This window comes from Garra rufa, chromosome 24 (genome assembly GCF_049309525.1).
Source record: "Garra rufa chromosome 24, GarRuf1.0, whole genome shotgun sequence".
NCBI classification, from domain to species: Eukaryota; Metazoa; Chordata; class Actinopteri; order Cypriniformes; family Cyprinidae; genus Garra; species Garra rufa.
The window spans coordinates 19,226,796-19,247,433 of record NC_133384.1 but is presented as its reverse complement, the minus strand read 5'-3'; the positions used below and the strand labels follow the sequence as shown (position 1 = coordinate 19,247,433).

Sequence of the window (20,638 nt, the reverse complement as noted above, 5' to 3'; positions counted from 1 at the left end):
GTAACAAAATTTGAAGCACAGAGTCAAATTAAAATCATTTTTAAAAGGTCTTTGCACTTTTAAAGTCTTTGCATAAATATTTAGTCACACAGCTCCATCAAAAACAGAATTTGTTTTATATAAGGAATTTGATTTTTGAAAATGCCTATTTTGAGTAGAAGCTGAAACATGCTTTTTTGTGTGCATGCCTCTTTAAATGCAAATGAGCTGCTGCTCCCCGTCCCCTTTTCCAGCATAGGACTGTGTCTTTACAGCTCATACATCAGATACTCTGCTAAAAAAAATATATATGTTTGGTTTTGATTATCATGCGTTTTAAACCATATAAGTGTTGAACTTCTAAAATATGGTTTTCTAAGCGTACATGTCCAAAGCACACACAGAAAGTGGCTGTCACATGGCATGTGAGTATTACTCTCTTTCATGTCTTATTGCGCTTAAACTAAAAACACATTAGTTAAAACAAAGTCGGTTATGTCTGGGGCTTTTCTGGTTTGGTAGATGCACTGTGGACCTGATTATAGCACTTAAACACTGAAAAAAGTCACCTTTAAACATTTTTATTTGAAATTAATTACAATTTGACATTACAATTTACTGTAATATTGGGGAAATCAACCTAGTTTTTAGGTTAAAAAAAGAGAGAGAGAAAAATGTATTTGGAACTCAAAATGGGTTAGTTTTATGACAAAATAAATAACTGTCTTTTTCTGTGAAAACTTTTTACAGTAATATTTTGACATGAATTTATATTCCCTTCTGGCTGCTTTTATCAAGAGCGTATTAATTCAGACAGATGTACTGTATAAAATATCTTAATTTGTGGAGTTAATAAACAATTCCTGTTTAGAGCGGTTTCTCAATATTGCATAGTAATGATCGATTAATTTGTTATTTTAAGCAACATGAATATAACATATAACAACTCCTGAGTACTGAATATTTTAAATGTGATGACAAAATGACTTATATACCTATGTAAGTGTTGTATGAACTTTCCAGTACTGTATGTCAGATTCACTGAGACTGCAGTTCTGAGACTGCAACATGTAGCTTAATGCACTATGGTGTTAATAAACTCTAAAAAGTTGAGAAATCTAATAATGTGTGAGCCAAACCCTATACATATGTTAAAGATTTATATGAAAATAGATGTAAATACAGTTGCAATGAGGCTTTTGGATGGAACGCTCAAATAGAACCTATAAACAAAAGTTACGCCTTAACATACAGAGACTAAAGCATTGTGCAAATTATTTTACATGAAGAATAACGTTATTTGAAACAAGACATTGTGATTGACACTCTATTTTTGTGATTGACTTGACAGCAGCTGGGAGATCAGACATCCTGTTTGTTTGATCTTCAGTCTAGAATGAGATGTGCCGTAGCAAAGCATGAAATACAAAAATAATGACGCCTTTAAAAAGCTGTGACAAAAGTCAATAGATATTACGCTGTGAATCCGTTGAGTTGAGAGGTGACAGATCTGCCTCTGAGCAGGAGTGAGGGTGAACGTCCTGACGGTCTCTTGATGTGGACAGTGTGTTTGTCGTTGAAAGTAGGACCAGAGCTGGTCTAGATCAGTTGAAGTTGTGGGTTCAGGGGTCGCCGTCAGGAGGTGGAGGCTGGCACAGTTTGTATAATCTGTTAATAGAATTAAAAAACAATTTTCAAATATTTAAATATTATATATTTGTAAATATTTTAAGAAAACATTTGGTAAGATATTTATTTATTTATTTAAAGTCTCTTATCTTCACAAAAGTTGAATTTATTTGGTCAAAAACACTGTAAAAGTAATATTAGTTAATATAGTAATATTATATAACATTATGAAATATTATTTGAATTTAAAATAACAGTTTCCAATTTAATATATTCTAAATGTAATTTATTCCTGTGATCCAAAGCTAAATTATGATGAATAATGTTTGTTGTCAAACTTTTCCCCATGACTAGAGCAGGACGATGACAAGACGACAATAAGGTCAATAAACAATAACACTATATAAACATGCCGTTTCAATTACAATAAAAGACGAGACTATATATAAAAAATAAACACTATATAAAAATCTCTTTTTATTTTCGTTAAAAAGAAGTCAAAATTGTATAGTGGATTGCTCTATATGCTTCTACCATGCGAGATTTCAAGTGTGTGGTTGCCAGATATCAAGAGTTCAAATCCCCAAATCAGAGCTTCTCTGTTAAAAAGGACATATTTGCTTAATTATTGCAATCTGGCAACCATGCGCACATGCTTGCTCATCATAACAGAAGCACAGACGATGCTCAGGCGCTATGCACTTTTTTCCCATGATGAGATGACAATAAGGACTATATAAACATGAAATATTATTGACGATAAAAGGCAAAAAATCTTTTTATTTTCGTCAAAACAAAGAAGACAAAATATTATTGCGTACTGCAGTATGTGTGTCTACTAGGTGAGCTTTCATGTGTGCAGTTGTCAGATATAAAGAGTTCAAATCCCCAAATCCCCTGTTAAAAAGATACATTTTCTGGTCAGTGTTTTTCTTAATTATTGCAATCTGGCAACCAATCGCACAAGCTCGCACTTCATTACAGACGTGCAGACGATGCGCATGATAAGACAATGACAAAACGACAATAAAGTCAATAAATAACTGTGACCACATAAATATACAATCATTTACGATAAAAGACTATACTAAAATTTATTTTAAAAAACTAAAACTATACAAAACTTGTTTTATTTTCTTCACAAAACAAACTCTAGACAATGCGAGCGTTCATGTGTGCAGTTGCCAGGTAAACAGCTCAAATCCCCAAATCAGAGCTTCTCTGTTAAAATTATTCATTTTCTGACCAGTGTTTTGCTTAATTGCTTTGCAATCTGGCAACCATGCGCAGACGATGCACAGATGCTTTTTTCCCATGGCGAGATGATAATAAAGTCAATAAACTATAACTGTGACTATATAAATATGCAATATCACCGACAATAAAAGAAAAGACAAATGTATTTTAAAAAATAAGAACTATACAAAAAACTCTTTTTATTTTCATCTAAAAAAAGAAAACAAAATATTATTGCAGACTGCTGTATGTGCCTCTACTTTGCAAGCATGTGTGCGGTTGCCAGATATCAAGAGCTCAAATCCCCAAATCAAAGCTTCTCTGTTAAAAGGATACATTTTCTGACCATGTGCACACACTTGCTCTTTATTACAGAAGTGAAGACTATACTATGCACAAATGATGCGCAGATGCTTTTTTCCCATGATGAGACGACAATAAGGTCAATAAATGATAACTGTGGCTATATAAACATGTAATATCATTATTGATAAAAGACGAGACTCAAATGTATTTAAAAAAATGAAAACTATACGAAAATCTATTTTTATATTCGTCATACAAAAGAAGACAAAAGAATACTGCGGACTGCTGTACGTGCCTCTACTACGGGAGCTTCCATGTGTGCGGTTGACAGATATCAAGAGTTCAAATCCCCAAATTGAAGCTTCTCTGGCCAGTGTTTTGCCTAATTTTTGCAATCTGGCAACCATGTGCACAAGCTCGCTCTTCATTACAGAAGCACAGAAGATGCACAGACGCTTTTTTCCCATGACGAGACGATGACAATAATGTCAATAAACGATAACTGTGACTATGTATATGCAATATCACTGACTTTTTATTTTCGACAAAAAACAAAATATTACTGCAGGCGGCAGTACGTGCCTCTACTATGCAAGAGTTATGTATGTGTGCAGTTGCCAGATATCAAGAGTTTAAATCCCCAAATCAGGGCTTCTTTGTTAAAAGGACACATTTTCTGTCCGGTGTTATACTTAATTTTTCAATCTGGCAACCATGTGCACATGCTCGCTCTTCATTGCCGAAGTGCAGATGATGTGCAAAACACTTTTTTTTCTTGTGTGCAGTTGCCAGATATCAAGAGTTCAAATCCCCAAATTGAAGCTACTCTGTTAAAAAGAATATAATTTCTGTCCAGTGTTTCTCTTAATTTTTGAAATCTGGCAAACATGTACACAAGCTTGCTTTTCATTACAGAAGCACAAACAATTTTTCCCATGATGTGACGATGACGAGACAATAAACGATACAAAGTTTATTAAATGATAGGTCTAAAGTCAATAAGCGATAACTGTGACTATGAACATGCAGTTTTTCTGGTCTGTTTCGCTTAATTTTTGCAATCTGGCAACCGTGTGAACACACTCGCTCTTCATTATCTAAGCACAGAAGATGTTTTTTTCCCATGACAAGACAACAATAAGGTCAATAAACGATAACTGTGACTATATAAAGGCAATACCATTAATGATAAAAAACGAGGCTAAAATGATTGACTAATAATGATAATAACTAAAAAGGACATTTGACACAGAACTAAGACTAATTAAAAAGACTAAGACTAAATTAAAAAAATGGCCAACAAAATTAACACTAATGTGTTCCAATTGGCTATGATTATGTCATGTTGCATTTTCTCATATAGTGTGGATAGACGGTTGCTTTATGCCTGGTTAGGACAGGATGTAATGCTACATTTGTTTTATAAAGCAACTTACTAATGTAACCAATGTAAATTTGTGTAATAAACAAGCTAACGACTTTCCTTCTGAGCTGCAGTGAATTTTAAAAAGGTTAACCACAAATCCTTGGATTTAGGCTGCATTTGTTATATGCCAAATAAACATAAGCCACGCAGCAATGATCACATGCAACATGCTATGAAAAGCTATGAGTCATTGTCTTGAGGTTCACGCTACAGTACATCTCCCTACAGACCTCAAGTGACTGTGACAGATTAGAGTTTACGCTGGAGTTTTGTACCTGCTGAGTGGGTCTGTTTTTAACGTATGTCTCATTCTGTTTTCCTGCAGGAAATAGAATCAGGCTCTCATACATGTTCTCTATTTAATGCATGTACACATGCACTCACACATACCTGCAGTAATGTAATGGCTGTTCTGTTGTGAGGACTTGCATTTGAAGCTGGATAATATGTTTTGTGAATTTAATACCCCAGGTTTCTGTTCAATTTCATTTTATACGGATGAATACAGCATAATGCGCACATTTGCAAGAATGCTGTATCTTTTGTTTCACACGGCTCTACTGCAGGGGTTTATTTGAAGAATAAATGCAGAACAGCTCTTCCCAAGTTTTTGTCTCTGGTAAAACTGCGGGTCACTTATTACAACGTTAAAGGGCATTTAAAAAGCAGACATACATTTACAATACTAGATTTGCGTTTTCAGAAGGAAAAATCAGCCCTTGAGAGACAGCGAAAGAGTTGTGTTATACAGTAGCTGAAGGTGAGCTATAGGTTTGAAGTTTCTGCACAAAAAGATGCAACAACGAAGGCCATCACAATTCAATATGCAAATATTACAATTTTCATATTGTTTTAAAAAGATGCATTAAGAGCCAGGGGTGTAAACTTTTTAACAGAATGAAGATGTGTACATTTTTCTTATTTTGTCTAAATATCTTATACTACAGAAAATACCTACATGTTTTCAAGAAGACAAAAGAAGTTACATTTACCCTGATCTTCAAATTGCAAAGGTTTTCACCCCCTGGCTCTTAATGCATCATCTTTCCTTCTGGAGCATCAGCGAGTGTTTGAACCTTTTGTAATAGTTGTGTATGAGTCCCTCGGTTGTCCTCAGTGTGAAAAGATGGATCTCAAACTCATAAAGTCATTTTTGGAAAGGGTTCAATTATACAAAAATGTTGAAAAAAAAAGAATTTGTGGGACCTGAAGGATTTTTCTGAAGAACAGTGGCCAGTTTAACTGTTCAGGACAAACAAGGAACTCATGAACAACTATCACAAAAAGACAGCTGTGGTCATTCGGGTAACAACACAGTATTAAGAATCAAGAGTATGTTAACTTTTGAACGGGGTCATTTTTAGAAATTCAACTATTATTTTCTCTTGTGAACTATGTGTAAATGTCTTTCATGTAAAATATCTTAATTCAGGTCAGTACTAAATACAAAAAATAACATGGATTTTGCATTTTTGGTAAAACAATTAACATTTACACAAGGTGTATATACATTTTGACCACAACTGTAAATGCTTAATATGCTGTTAAGTCTCTTAAAGAGATAGGCCACCCAAAAATGGTAACCAATCAGTTTTTTCCAATTTCAAATTTTCCAAAATATATATTTTTTTCCACACAAGAAAGATATGGAAGCTTGTTTCTGCCACAGGATAAAAAATAAAGGTAAAAAACTGTAACTTTCTATGTCACAATTCTGTCTTTTTTCTTGAAATTCTGAAAACTGTGAGCTATAAAGTCACAATTGCAAGATATAAAGTCAGAATTGTGATATATTAACTGAGCAATTGTGAGATATAAACTCTGAGCAAGAATTGTGAAATAAAAAGTTTTTTATATTTTGTGGCGGAAAACAAAAGAAAAACTGAGTTTCAAAATGTAAACTCACAATTCATAGAAAAAATCTGAACTGCAAGATGCAAACTCAGAGAAAAGTCAAAGTTTATATCTCACAGTTCTGACCTTTGTCAATTCTAAGATCACAATTACATTTATTTGTTCATCTAAGGAATGACATGAGAGGAAGTAAATAATAATAATAATAATAATAATAATAATAATAATTCATTTCATTTTTGTGTGGACTAGACTTTTTTTTTTTTTTTTTTTTAGAAAAAACTGATAGCCCACTCTAGGCTGAAATTACTCTATTATAAAAATAAGTCTGTGCATTAAATAGCTTTAATGTAATAGTTCACCAAAAATGAAAATTCACCCACAACCATTCTAGATACTTAGCGGTTTACAGCAAACCCTTCATCAGAATGTTTGAGGCCTGTCAATATAGAGCTGTTATAATTCTGGAGGCCTAAACATTTTTCTGAAATGTGTAAAACGTTGAACCGTGGCATTTAGGGCTAAAATTATTTCATGCACATTTTGCGAAAGGTTAGTGAAAACCACAGTGTGAATGTGAGGGGAATTAAATGATGTGTGTGTGTGTGTGTGTGTGTGTGTGTGTGTGTGTGTGTGTGTGTGTGTGTGTGTGTGTGTGTGTGTGTGTGTGTGTGTGTGTGTGTGTGTGTGTGTGTGTGTGTGTGGTGATTGAGGAAAGTGGTGTGTGGGCTGCCCTAGTTACCTTGGCACTGTTGATGGGGTGCGGTCTCTCACTCCCAGGTTCTTGGCCGAATTCTGCACTCTCGCTCCCTAAAAAGAGCCATAATTATAAATGACTTTCAGGCCTGTTAGAGCACTTATTCTTTAAATAAGCACAAAATATATTTTGTGTCCACTGTCCAGTCGGTCAAAGGTGAGAAGTGGCGTCATTTAAGCTGTGTGGTATATTGGTATATTGGTATATGGGTATTATGAAATATACACACACACACACACACACACACACACACACACACACACACACACACACACACACACACACACACACACACACACACGTTGGGTTTACAGTACATGTTTTATGGGGACATTCCATAGGCGTAATGGTTTTCATACTGTACAAACCGTATTTTCTATGGCCCTACACCTACCCTACACCTAAACCTAGCCCTCACAGGAGATTGTGCACACTTTTACTTCATCAAAAAAATTCATTGTGCATTATTTATAAGCCTGTTTCCTCATGGGGACCTAAGAAATGAAAAAGAAACTATCCTTGTGGGGACATTTGGTCCCCACAACGTGATGAATACCAGGTACACACACACACACACACACACACACACACACAATGTATAATGTTTGATATGTTGTCATAGACAAATATAAACCCAACACCATACATCTACTGAAATGAAATCATTCAATTTCTTTTTTAATGTACTTCTATTTCTGTACCAGGGAAAATTACTTTTTGAAATAAATATGCACTGGGTTTCTTCTATTTTAAAATAATTAAATAATTCATATAATCATTTCCTATTCTGAACAGATCATCTGTTTTTTTTCCTCTTCAGTTCCCTAAGTCAGCCTGCTCTGCCATCCTTCATAGACGCTGTGGCTCATATTTCATAGAAAAAGAGCAGTCTCGCCAGCCAGCTGAACCTGTGACTTACTAGCCGCATCCGTCGTCACTAGGGATGTAACGGTATCAAAACTTCACGGTACGGTAATACCTCGGTATGAATGGCACGGTACGGTATTTATTGAATCATTTACAGGAAAAACTAAACTAATGAAGAGACTCGAAAAAAGTGCCAGAAGTGTTTATTAAACAGTTTACATGAACACTGAACATATCAATGGCATACAAATTAGCCATCTATCTGTAAACTTTGAAACAGAAACTTAAATATTTCAATTTTAGTAACAAAAAAATATTAAAGCATGTAAAAAACAGTCAAATCAGTTTAGCTGAATGAGTTGTCTGAATCTAGTTGTCTGCTTGAAATGAGATTTTTTTTCTTACCCCATTGGCAGATTATTTAGCTTTTTTTAAACAAAAACTCACTTAATTTTGACTTGTTTTTACTAAAAACAAGACAATAATTTTTACTTGTCTAGAAAATCTTTCTTGATTTAAGAATTTTTAGATATTTTGGCTGGAAACAAGACAAAATTCTAAGTAAGAAAAGCATTTTTTGCAGTGCAGTAGGCTCTCATGCCTTTCTTTCGCATTAAATCTTTATTAAAAACAATCCTTTAAAGAACTTTTCTACCTGGACAAGTGCATCTATTATGTTGCCTAGTTTAGCCTCTTTAAAACTGCACCTTATTTTAAACCTAGCCAAAAAGCCACGTGTTGACTGTGAAATTTATATGCATTTATGGTACATTTCCGTGTCAATCCATGTAAATTTTTACAGCGAACAACGCACTGTAACATTAATTCAGCGCATACAGCGCAGCAAAAAATAGACTCGGTGCCGAAACGATCGCTGCACTGCTGCACTGCTGCAAAGGCACCGCTTCTAGGACGTACTACCGGACAGCAACCGCGTGCAGTGTGAACGCTCTAATCCGTTAACATGGGTGCTGAAAATACGTGACGCATACGCACTTCAGACGGAGCAGGTTCGACCATTTCCATCTCTTTTCCTTGCTGCTACAGTCTGTAGCGACAACAGACCGTAAAGGATTATGGCCACGCCTGGGCTGATGGGAAATGTAGTTCCCGCTACCTCCCGTTCGCTCCATTCGCCTGAGCAAACTTTTCTCAGAAGACCTATTGTTTTATCGAGTCATGCGACCACGGTAGTATCGAAAAAAATTGTTATTGCGGTATGACGGTATTCACAATACCGTTACATCCCTAGTCGTCACAGTTCACGAACGCTGGCCTTGTCAGATGTGTTAGATGGACTTGTTTGTAATCATAAATTAGGATATAAAACATACATGCTCATAGAACATCCCGAGTCATTTGCTGTGAGGTAGATGCGGCCAACTAAAAGAAAGTCCAATGCTAAATGAATCACAGGACTGTTTAACGGAGCATCTTCACTCCTGAATCCTTTTGCGTCAAAATGAAAAATGGCCATCTGTGCCTTGATGAAAGAACGAAAATGTATATCTTGCACATTTTACAAACATTAGCTGTTTCCACAAATAGCTCTGTAGGTTGGTTTGACGTGAGGCGTCTCGGCAGGTGCGTCTAGAGCGGGCTGGATCAGCAGCGGGGGACGTTACTGCCGCATAAACACAGCTGTGATTGCGAGTGCAGAGATTCAGTCTACAGGTACACTGCCTCTCCAACAACTACTGACCGGTGACTGTCTCAGACATGGGCGGCACCATGGTCAGTCCCTTATCAAGTCATGATAACATCAGCAATTACACCACCAGAGTCAGGCATTTCGCTTACTGCTTTCCCGGGACTTGAAAAGATACGCCTGGACATCGAGGAGAAGCACTGAGATATGAGAGGGCAAAAACATAAAGAGCAGTTGTCTACAGTCACCAAGAAGATTATACAACTTCTTGATAACCTTTTTTTCAACAATAACATCTCTAAAAATAACTTTAACTCATTTTAGCAGTTCAGCAGTTTAGTGTTTATACACAGAAACTGCATAGTGAAGAGATTCGTCAGTGTCCCTCTCTGTTCCTCAATGAGTTCCAGGCATTATGATGGATGAGTCTCTTTTAAGTCTTGCTGTGAGGTAGGAATTACGGTGAATAATAATAAATAGTCGGCCAGGGGAGGCTCTGACGATAGTCGTTCATATTTATATTCATAAAGTCATTTCGGAGCCTGGACGGTGCAAGTAAGGAATCATCACCCAAAGGCGGTCCAGAACATCACATATTATACGCTGCAACGCATTACGAATTCAGCAGTTTTAAAATCAGAGGTGATATGCAAATATATATTTTAAAAAGTATGGCTACCCTCAGGTAAAAGTTAAATATAAAATTACTTATAAAGTCATTTTGCTACATACATTTTAATAGCCTGACCTATGAATGACCTGTTCCCTAATGCAGTGGTTTTCAACAAGTTCTTGCTTCATATTTAATATCTGACATCAAATGGTGGCCCAAAATCATCATAAAATTAAACAAATGGTCCTTAAATATAAAGAATATTAAAACCAGGAATTCTATAGGCTTAAAATTAGAGCTGCAAAACGATTAGTCGCAATTAATCGATTCAAAATAAAAGTTTATGTTTACATACTATATGTGTGTTTACTGTGTATATTTATTATGTATATATAAATACACACACACACACACACACACACACACACACACACACACACACACACACATATATATATATATATATATATATTTGTATGTAAACAATTGTATATAATTTATATTATATATAAACGTTTTACATATAAATCTAACATTTTGTCTTAATATATACATGCATGTATGTGTATTTATTTATACACAATAAATATACACAGTACACACATATATAGTATGTAAACAAACTTTTATTTTGAATCGATTAATCATGCCTAATCTTTTGCAGCTCTACTTAAAATGAAATTCAAACAAATTAAATAAATAATTCATTCATTCATTCATTCATTTATTCAAGACTGTTTATTCAAGACAAGTCCTATTTTGTCAAAATGAAAAATGGTCACTTGTGCCTTCATGTAAGAACAAAAATGTTTATCTTGCACATTTCACAAAGATTAGCTAAATATAAAGTTATATATATATATATATATATATATTTTTTTTTTTAACTATATACATTTGAATGGTCTGACCTATGAATGACCTGTTCCCTAATGAAGTGATTTTCAATGCGTTCCTGCTTCATATTTAACATTGGACATCATATGGTGGCCCAAAATCATTCAAATAAAAAATAAAATAAAATAAAACAGTCCTTAAACATTAAAAAATATGAATACCAAGAATTGTATAGGCTAAAAAATGAATTGAAACTAAATTATTTAAATGACAATTATTTAATTACTCATTTGTTTTACTTGTTTACTAATTATTACTTACAATGATAAATGAATCACAGGACTGTTTAATGGAGAGCATTTTCAATCCGGAATCCCACTGCATCAAAATGAAAAATGATCACCTGTGCCTTGATGTAAAAACAAAAAAAGTATATCTTGCACATTTTATAAAGATTAGCTAAATATAAAGTTACTTATAGAGTTGTTTTACTACATACATTTTAATGGCCTGACCAATGAATAACCTCTTTCCTAATGCAGTGGTTTTCAATGCATTTTTGCTTCATATTTAATATCAGACATCAAATGGTATCCCAAAAACATCATAAAATTAAACAAAATGGTCCTTAAACATCAAAAATATTAATACCACAAATTGTATAGGCTTAAAATTAAATTGACCTTAAATTATTTAAATGATAATTATTAAATTACTTATTTATTTTCATTTATTTAATAATTAATTATTTTTTCCAATATTAAATGAATCACAGGACTGTTAATCAGAGTGTTTTAACTCTGGAATCCCATCACATCAAAATGAAAAATGGTCACCTGTGCCTTGATGTAGGAACAAAAATGTATATCTTGCACATTTCATAAAAAATTGTTAAATATAAAGTTACTTTTAAATTTGTATCACAACATACATGACCTATAATGTAATAATATAATTTACTTAAAAACTTAATTATTACTTAAGTTATTTATATTTTTAATATTACTAATAAATAATGATTCAAAGCTACGGTGAATGTATAAATGGCAGCAGAAGTGGACGGCACGGAACACACATTGCCTGTCACTTGAGATGAGAAACAGCCTAATGTACTCTTTTGAAAGTTATCTGTCTCGACGTGACTGAGTTACTGTCAAGGGCTCTCTAGTCTTTGCCTCTCATGACTCAGGGCCACCTTGAAGTTTCATTTCTTCGGAGCTGACACAGCAGCCGTCCTAGCCCTCTATTATACAAGTCTCACAGAGCTTAATGATATCAAAAGAGCAGACCCTGTCAGTTTCATCCATAACTTCACGAAGGACGCTTCAAGGCTAGGGTGAAAATGGGTAGAAAAAGACTAACAATCTTCCACTTTCTAAATGAAAGGTATAGGGAGACTTCATTTCATGAGCGTCTATCCTCCTCCTTCCAGACTGGCTAGCCGGCGGGAGGAAGAGCTTATGCTAATAGCCATGTAGAGAAACCGAAATGAGAGAAAGCAAACCAAGGCAGTTAAGCTTGTTACATTTCCCAAAATAATTAAACAGGCCTTTGATAAAAATAAATCCTCCTAGAAATGAACACGGTGGCCTAATGTTTTGATTTTTTTGTAACTGTAATTCCCAATAAATTAACTGGGTCAGTACGATTCAGAAAAGATTAAAAGCAGAGGTAGATATTACCTCATCTTTTTCTCTGCTGGAAAGGCACTTCAAAACCAAACATATGAATTTCCCAGTTGAAATTTTAAATGAGAAACCATGGGTTTATAAAATGAAAAAATGGTCCATTCTAAAGAGAGCTAACAGTAATATGATATTTCTTCAACCTTTTAGTAACATTTTTATTAAAACAAACAGATTTTAGCTTTATAAGTTTTTGTTGTTATATGAAGATCACATTAAAGTTTTTTTTTTATTTATGCAAAAAGATAAATATTTATTATTATTATAAATATTTATTGTTGTGTATTTAGGATATTAAAAAAATGTTTAAAATGACAAAAAGTCTGCCATTTTATTCAAAAAACGTAGTGCATTTTTATTTTATTTTGTTTTAAATGTCACAAAATGTCACACACATTTCATCATTTGAGATGTGTTGTTTCATGACATTGAGAAAAATAAAAAATAAAAAGTACACGATTGCTCAAAGGTTTGGGGCTGTGCATTTTTATTTTTTATTTTTTTTCTAAGAAATAATAGCTCTATTCATCCATACTTCTATCTAATAGCAATAAAAAATAAAAATAAAATAAAATAAAATAAAATAAAATAAAATAAAATAAAATAAAATAAAATAAAATAAAATAAAATAAAATAAAATAAAATAAAATAAAATAAAATAAAATAAAATAAAACAAAATAAAATAAAATAAAATAAAATGTACATGACCGCTCAAAGGTTTGGCTCTATGCATTTTTATTTATTTATTTTATTTATTTTTATTTTTATTCTTTAAAGAAATAATAGCTCTATCCATACATACTTCTATCTATTAACAAGACAAAGAAGTCTGCCATTTAGTCAAAAATGTTTAAAATGTCACAAAATGTTGCACACATTTCATCATTTGAGATGTGTTGTTTCATGACATTGTGAAAAAAAAAATAGAATACAATAATATAATAGCTCTATTTTTTTCTCTTTTTTTTAAAGAAATACTACTTATATCCAGCAAGCATTTTAATTGTTCAAAAGTATCAGTAAAGACATTTGTAATGTTAAAAAGAACTTTCTATTTACTAAAGAAATGTTACTTGAGCACTTGAAAATGTAGCTTTGCCATCACAGAAATAAATGACATTTTAAAATATATTACAATAGAAAGCCACTATTTTAAATTACTTTATTATAATAATATATAACAATATTTAACAATAATACCATTTTTAATGTATTTTATCAAATTAATGCAGTCTTGCAGCATAAGAGACAATTCAAAACATTAAATTAATCTTAACGACGCCAAACTTTAACGATACTGTACATACACTGTTGGACATTGTTAGTGGACAAAATAGATAAACTAGAGAGTGTGTAAAAAGTGTTTGGGGTTTAATTCGTCTAAAAGTCTACAAGGTCAAAAGTGTTAAAGAAACATCAAATAACAGAACATACCTGCTTCCTCATGACGTCAGTGGCCTGCATGATGCATCGTGGGGGCAAGCCGTGATTGCGGGCCAGAAGAATAGCCTGTTCCAGCGTGACGCTTAACGTACAACTGCAAGACAAACAATAAACCACAGATCAGCATTTACTGTAGCACCATACACTCCACATTATAATGTCAAACCATAACTGTTTATCGAATATGTCATTAAGTATTCAGAAGCTGATTGCAGCAAAAGCAAAAATGAGGGTGAAAATTACACTCAAGAAGAAAAAAAAAATTAATTTCATCAGAGATCACTTTCCGCTAGCCTTGTTCCAATTGAATTAATTACGCAGAGATGTTTTTTAATTACTAATTTGATTAAAAACAGAGAAGCTAAATAAATACAACTAATTTCTGGTTACAGAATGGAAGAGGGGGACAGCTTCTGGCTCTGCTAGGAAATCCAAGGCATTTAACAAGCTAGTGCGGCCCGGGTCGATGTCTCATCTGTCTGTGCCAACGCCTGGATAACAGGAAGAGCTGTCAGATGTTCTGTCATTCCAGCGTGATGGAGCGTGACATGCACTTTCATTCTCTGGGAACATGTGTCTGCCACTCACATCCCATTAACATTTATACGGACAGTCAAAGGGCAGCGTGGCCAAACAGGTGTGAGAGTCATACACTCCACTGCATTTAAAGCGAACAGTCCCAAGAGAGCAATAAACATCCCCCAAAGTCAACTATAAGCATGTAGTCTCTAAAAGATTGTGACCACTGGATGAGTGGGAAAGTAGCCAATCAGGACAAAATAAACCAGATCGTTGCAATCAAAAGGCCAATATAAATGTATGAGGTACTACTAGACATGTTGTTGTACAGTGTCTGGGTCAATAAGAAAAGATGGCACCTCTTTCCATAAAACTAATGTTAACAAAGGACACCTTTTTGTATAGTTTTACCTTTAAAAAAATCAAACTATGGAAAAAAGGGGGGAAAAGCTTGTCTTGCTTTTCATGTCTCCAAAACTAAATTACTTAACTGAATTAGATGTAGTTTCTCGATACATGCCTTAATATAAAACATGAAACCTTTATAAACCACTTGCAATAAACACATTTTTCCACTAGATGAAAATGCCAGTTTATTATGTGTACTAGATTAGTGTAATACATAATTTTTTATAGTCTTAAAATATTACAATTATAATAAAAGTCAAACTAAAATAAAAACTAAATAAATTGAAATGAATAGAAAATTTAAAAATAAAATAGAAAATACTGAAATTACTGAAACTGAACCCAGAACATAAAAGAGATTAAAAAAAAAATAAGAAGAATAAATAATACGAATAAAATATTACAATTATAATGAACGTCAAACTAAAATAAAAGCTAAAAAAAAAAAAAAACAGAAAACACAAAAACTACTAAAACTGAACCCAGAAAATAATATAAAATAGAAATAATAATAAAAAATACAACAACCCTGTTCTCTAGGTATGCATGTGCAAAACTAAATAAAAAAACATATTAATAAATTAAAACAGAAAACACTGAAATTACTAAAACTTAACCCACAACACGAAAGAGAAATAAAAACCAAAATTACTAATAAATAAATAAAAATAATTAAAACTACTACAACCCTGTTCATTAGCAAGCTAACTAGATATCTAGGTGTAAAACTGAATATTTTTATTTAGTTTAGTTTAATGCATTAACTTCCGTGATCTTAAAATCTTAACATTTTAATTAAAGTAGAACTAAAATAACAGCTAAATAAATTGAAATAAATAAATAAACACTAAAAATAAAATTAAGAACACTAAAATTACCAAAACTAAACCCAGAACATAAAATAGAAATAAAAAAATACAATTACTAAAAAAATAACAATATTGATAAATAAATAATAATAAATAATTAAATCTACAACCCTGTTTAGTTAGCAAGCTAACTAGATATCCATGTGCAAAACTAAATATTTTATATAGTTTAGCTTAATGCATTAACTTCTGTAGTCTTAAAATATTAAATATACAATGAAAGTAAAACTACAATAAAAGCTAAATAAATTTAAATAAAATAGAAAACTAAATATGTTTATTTAGTTTAGCTTAATGCATTAACTTTTGTAGTCTTAAAATATTAAATTTTTAATGAAAGTAAAACTAAAATAAAAGATAAATAAAGAAAAAAGAAAACTAAATATGTTTGTTTAGTTTAGTTTAATGCATTAAACTTTTGTAGTCTTAAAATATTAAAATAATAATGAAAGTAAAAGTAAAAGGTAAAAAATTGAAATAAATAAAAATTAAAATAGAAAACAGAATAGTTTTATCTAGTTTAATGCATTAACTTTTGTAGTCTTAAAATATTAAAATAATAATGAAAGTAAAAGTAAAATAAAAGATAAATACTTTTAAATAAAAACAATAAAATAGAAAACAGTATTTTTAGTTAGTTTATTTCAATGCATCAACATTTGAAATCTTAAAATATTTCAACTATAATGAAAGGAAAAGTAAAATAAAGTGAAATAAATTGAAATATAGAAAAATAGAAAACACTGAAATTACTAAAACTAAACCCAGAACATTAAATAGAAATAAAAACTATAATTACTACTACTACTACTACTAATAATAATAATAACAAATAAATAATAATAATAATTAAAAATAATCAAAATAATTATTTGGTGGTGAGCTAACTAGATATCTATGTGCAAAACAGAATATTTTTTATATAATTTTTAAAACTAAACTAACATAGAAATTAAAGAAAAGAATAATTTGGTTTATAATTCTGTATAATAACCCAGAATGACAAAATTTGATATCTACTAGCAAAACTGAATATAATAAATCAAATTACACATCAAATTATTTGTATTTATGCATATTAACTTAAACTCTTTTTCAGATTGGAGAGACATTTTTGAGTTCTGAAAGCTAGAGTGTTTTCCTACTGCACTGAACTCGTTTATTTCCAAAACTTATGAAAAATCTGATTTCCCATTTCCCAAAAGAAAGCCCAAAGAGTTTTATGAGGTACCACTAGACAAAGTCAATGAGCAGCGTCTGGGTCAATAAGACCTAATCCAAATGATCAATCTACATGATGTCTTATTTAGAGACATACCAAACTGATTTCAGATTACCGAGAACATGAGCGAAGATCTCTGACACTGCTAATGTTTCTGTACCTGTGGGGAGACTTTAAAACTGCTGAGCTGTACCACAGAATCCATCAGAAAGATATTTGGTTATTTAATAGCTTGTCCACTGTCAAACTGTCTATATCCATGATGCATCAGCCTGACATTTCCATCTCATTTTTGCTGATATATACGTGTTCACAGGCAGAGGTGTCAGATGTGTTATATAGCTTTCATCTGTGAATTCAATCATTCAGTTCTTCTCAAGTGAGAACAGCACTGACCTTTGGCTCAAAAAAAAAGCCTTTTTCTCATTTGATCTCCATATGCAGATATTCAAGAGTCCGGCTATGATACTAGAATATATATATATATAAAGAGACATTTTCTGATATAAACTCATAAACTCGTAGTTGTGAGAAACTCAGAATTGCGAGGTTTAAACTCGCAATTCTGACATTTTTCCTCAAAATTGTGAAAAAGATTCACAATTTCAACTTTTTTTCTCATAAATTTTTTTTAATAATATAAACTGGAATTCTGACTTTTTTCTAGGATTTGTGAAATATAAACTTGCATATCAGAATTTTTCTTATAATTGTGAAAAACTTGAAATTTTGACTTTTTTTCTCGGAATTGCAAAATATAAACTCGATTTCTGATTTTTTTTTTTCAGAATTGTGAAATATAAACTTGCAATTCAGATTTTTTTCTGAAAATTGTGAAAAACTCGCAATTCTGACGTTTTCTTTTTCCTCGGAATTCCAAATACAAACTCGATTTCAGATTTTTTTTTTTTTCCGAATTGTAAAATATAAACTCTCAATTCTGACTTTTTTCTAAGAAATGCGTGATATAAATCCGAATTCTGTATTTTTTTTCCTTGGAATTGTGAAATATGAACTCGCAATTTTGACATTTCTTCTTACAAATGTGAAATATAAACTCACAATTCTGACTTTTTTCTGAAAATTGTGAAAGATAAACTCACAATTCTGACTTTTTTCTGAAAATTGTAAAATAAACTTTACTGTTGTTTTCTTCTCAGAACTGCGAAATATGAACTCGATTCCTGATTATAATTTTTTTCAAAAATGCATGATATAAACTCGCAGTTGCAAGAAAATTTTTTTTAACTCACAATTCTGACTTTTTTTCGCAGAGTTGTGAAAAATAAACTCGCAATTCTTAATTTTTTCAGAAAATTGTGAAAAACTCGCAATTCTGACGTTTTCTTTTTCCTCGGAATTCCAAATACAAACTCGATTTCTGATTTTTTTTTCTCCGAATTGTGAAATATAAACTCTCAATTCTGACTTTTTTCTAAGAAATGCGTGATATAAATCCGAATTCTGTATTTTTTTTCCTTGGAATTGTGAAATATGAACTCGCAATTTTGACATTTCTTCTTACAAATGTGAAATATAAACTCACAATTCTGACTTTTTTCTGAAAATTGTGAAAGATAAACTCACAATTCTGACTTTTTTCTGAAAATTGTAAAATAAACTTTACTGTTGTTTTCTTCTCAGAACTGCGAAATATGAACTCGATTTCTGATTATAATTTTTTTCAAAAATGCATGATATAAACTCGCAGTTGCGTGAAAATTTTTTTTTAAACTCACAATTCTGACTTTTTTTCTTAGAATTGTGAAAAATAAACTTGCAATTCTGACTTTTTCTCAGAGTTGTAAAAAAATAAACTCGCAATTCTTAATTTTTTCAGAAAATTGAGAAAAACTCTCAATTCTGACTTTTTTCTAGGAAATGCGTGATATAAATTCAAATTCTGTATTTTTTTTGGAATTGTGAAATATGAACTCACAATTTTGACATTTTTTCTTACAAATGTGAAAAAAAAACTTGCAATTCTGACTTTTTTCTGAAAATTGTGAAATACAGTATAAACATGCAATTCTGTTGTTTTCTCAGAATTGTGAAATATGAACTCGATTTCTGATTTCATTTTTTTATTGCATGATATAAACTCGCAGTTTTGAGAAAAAAAAGATTTTAACTTGCAATTCTGACTTTTTCTCAAAAATGTGAAATATAAACTTACTTTTTTCTGGGAATTGTGTGATATAAACTGGAATGCTGACTTTCTTTGAACAGCTAAATATAAACTTGATTTCAGATTTTTTTTTTTTCAGAATTGCGTGATATAAACTCGCATTTGCAAGAAAAAAAATTGACTCGCAATTCTGACTTTCTGACTTTTTCTGACTAATAAACGTACTTTTTTTAGAATTGCATGATATAAACTGGAATGCTGACTTTCTTTGAACTGCTAAATAAACTTGTGAAAAATTCAGAATTGCGAGGTTTAAACTCACAATTCTGACATTTTTCCTCAAATTTTTTTTTTTTAAATTGCATAATATAAACTGGAATTCTGACTTTTTTCTACGATTTGGGAAATATAAACTTGCATATCTGAATTTTTCCTAGAATTGTGAAAAACTCGAAATGTGAACTTTAAACATACTTTTTTTAGGAATTGTGTGATATAAACCGGAATGCTGACTTTCTTTGAACTGCTAAATATAAACTTGATTTCAGATTTTTTTTTTCAGAATTGCGTGATATAAACTCGCAGTTGCGAGAAATAAAAGAATTTAACTTGCAATTCTGAATTTTTCTCAAAAATGTGAAATATAAACTTTTTTTCTAGGAATTGCGTAATATAAACTAATATATACTTGATTTAGTTTTTTTCTCAGAATTGTGAAATATAAACTCGCATTTCTGGCTTTTTCCCTCAAATTGTAAAAAACTGTTTTTTTTTTTGTTGTATTTTTCTTGAAATTGCGTGATTTAAACTTTTTTAAAATTACATTTTAAAATAATGTATAATGTATAATAATACATTTCTATTATTTCTATGAATTGAGACAAACATGGGCATAAAGATCTCTAACTTCTTAATTTCATAAAATGCCAAAGGTCTTTTCTGTGCCTGTTTTGCATCAGGATTCTTTGCCTGTTTCACTCTTTGATTGTTTGCCCTTGGCAACAAATAGGTTTCTTTCTGGCAAACTGCTGACGATGTCGAAATTCACCTGATGCTAAAGTGTATTTTACCCTCAATTGCATTTCATCGATCCTCTTGATTTATAATCGAGAAAAAACATGATACAAAGATTTCAGCAATCACCAGCGTTCCTCACACATATCGCACATTCATAGTCGTTTTAAACTTCAAGGACAGGTCATGACGCTGCA

At 31.7% G+C, this 20,638-nt stretch overlaps 1 protein-coding gene across 1 annotated transcript in view; it reads right to left on the bottom strand.

Moving 5' to 3' along the window:
• Nucleotides 1–544: 544 nt before the first annotated feature.
• prex2 (phosphatidylinositol-3,4,5-trisphosphate-dependent Rac exchange factor 2) overlaps nt 545–20,638 on the bottom strand; it is a 157,154-nt gene continuing 137,060 nt past the window's right edge. Inside the window, 3 exon segments of the mRNA XM_073830561.1 lie at nt 545–1,647; nt 7,173–7,240; nt 14,273–14,375. Of these exon segments, the coding sequence (XP_073686662.1) occupies nt 1,602–1,647; nt 7,173–7,240; nt 14,273–14,375 (217 nt within the window). The 3' untranslated portion in view covers nt 545–1,601.